The sequence below is a fragment of the Hipposideros armiger genome, unplaced genomic scaffold (genome assembly GCF_001890085.2).
Source record: "Hipposideros armiger isolate ML-2016 unplaced genomic scaffold, ASM189008v1 scaffold_428, whole genome shotgun sequence".
NCBI lineage: Eukaryota > Metazoa > Chordata > Mammalia > Chiroptera > Hipposideridae > Hipposideros > Hipposideros armiger.
Window position 1 is genome coordinate 78818 of NW_017731778.1, and position 2173 is coordinate 80990.

Sequence of the window (2173 nt, forward strand, 5' to 3'; positions counted from 1 at the left end):
AAGAGAGGAAAGGTAGTGTTTTAATGTGTTTCTGCCATAAGACAGCAAGATTCAAGGTTGGTTATGTCCAGACATCTTAGTAGACATAGTGCCAGGTTACTTGCAAACTACAAGCATTGGATTTATATTTTTATTTGTGAATAACTCCTGAATAATTTACCTTAATACCTTCATTCCCATTATGTACACTGTGCAATTATATCACATCAATTATAGACCTTCAGGTCAACTTAAACTCATTCTTCAATTGTCATAAGTTCTATTAAAAACATTTATAAATAAACCATATTTAAATTTTAAGCCTTCTGTTCCCCCCCACAGCCATTCTCCCTGTGAATTTATTCCATCTGTGCATTGCCTGAGATTGTCTACCAGAGCTGATAAGAGATCATTTTCATTCATCTACTATTATCAATAGTATCCATTCCAGAAAGTGTAAGATATTGGAATGTTACAAGTATATCTATTTTTTTTCTTTTCTTTTTTTTTAGCTGAGCCTTCCTGCCACCTGTCGGCAGCTCAGCAGCAGCTCAGCTCGGGCCGGGCATCGAACCGCTGTTGCTCAGAGCTCGCACTCTTGAGTGAGCTCTTAACCAACTGAGCCACTTGGCAGGCCCTACAAGTATATCTTAATACCAGTCATACTTTATATGCAAATACCTCGCTTGTTAAAAAACTATCAAATGTAGTTTTGATAGTATCAGATTGATACTCTGAAGCCAAAAGCATTTTAACAAAGGTTAAATTCTTCCTCTGTCCCCAGTAGCACCAACTCAGTAACTTTCGTGAAGCCCAGGAAATGGGACTCTAAGAACTCCCGAGAAATGTGCATTATCCACATGGGAATGAGGCAGGAGTCGTACTGTTGGAATAGAGATGGCTTTATTCATACACACGCATAGATCTCTGTAACTACAATAACAACACTGTCATGTTTTTTGTTACCACTGTATTTTCATGCTTCAGAAGGTTTTTAAGAAATGGTTTCCTCATTTTAAGTATTATTCATTCCTGATATGTATGATTTTCATAGTCTCAAAAAAATAATTCTAATTCATTGATGGGTAAAAGGGAAGTTTTTAGTAGCAAGGTACTAGTGCAAATAAATAGCCTGATGGCAAAACAGCATTTATAAGGCCCCAGAGCTCCTTTCAAGGACATTGCACCCCAGAATCACATCCTAGTGTATCGCCAGGAAGGAATCTACAATTCTAGTTGCACTTCATGAGGCTGCCAAAGAACTGAGTCATTGCAACTTATACATATAGATGTACTTGTCTTATTTTAATTTTGAGATGAATAAAGAAATCCATAATATTTCTAAAGGATTTCTGCACAGAGAGTAAACACCAACTATCACACAAATGAGACTAAAAGTTCGAGTTCTTGAAATGCTAACCTCCTTTATTTAAAGGAATATAAATATATGCCTTGATAAGATCCTGAGGGACTCAGTCTTAGAATTTGTCTTTGCTTAATTTGATCTTGGACCTGAACTCACTTTACAAAAGCCTTCAATTCCATATTTGAAGGCGACTGAAACTTAATTCCTTCCCCTTTCCAGCGAGTCTTTTAAAAATATAATGAACACAGTACTGCACTCAATATTTCAGCAAAAGGGACTGCTGGTTAAATTCACAGAAAGAATACATAAAAGGCAAAACAAACAAGACAGAATTGTTTTTCTTAAAAAGAACTTTAAAAATAAATTGTGCTGCAAAACTACTTTTGCAATTATAGTGTCATGTTTGGCCCCACTATGTTTCAGAGGCACTGCATTAATATAAACAGAATCGTCTAACGCACTTTTCTCAAAACAGTGCTTCTCAGCCAAGGGCTAGCGCGAATTCATTCTACTGCTAGGTGCCGATGACACTTTGGTTTGCTTTACTGGCAACATTTGGCGACGTATCCTATACTAAGAGGAAGGCTGGAAGCCAAGCACATGACAAGAGCCAAATACATGTGTTACTTCTTTTCATGCTTCTTGGTTAATTTCCCCACGCCTAGCTGGAAGGCGCCCCGGTTGTCACTGGAGGGCTCCTCCCTCCGCCGACTCTCTTGGGAGACTTGCCGCACAGCCTGCCGGATGGCATTCTGCACGATCTGTTTGCTGGCATCCTGCAGCTTCACCTCTTCAGGCTCATTCCCAGGTTTCTCACCTAGCCAAAAA

General features: G+C 38.7%; 1 protein-coding gene across 2 annotated transcripts in view; it reads right to left on the reverse strand.

Annotated features, from left to right (window-relative positions):
- Window positions 1-865: 865 nt before the first annotated feature.
- Window positions 866-2173, reverse strand: part of AKAIN1 (A-kinase anchor inhibitor 1) — a 64834-nt gene continuing 63526 nt past the window's right edge. For both annotated transcript variants that reach the window (XM_019664704.1, XM_019664706.1), the window contains exon 2: window positions 866-2162. In XM_019664704.1, coding sequence (XP_019520249.1) covers window positions 1969-2162 — 194 coding nt within the window. In that variant the 3' untranslated portion in view covers window positions 866-1968. The remainder of the gene's footprint in view (window positions 2163-2173) is intronic.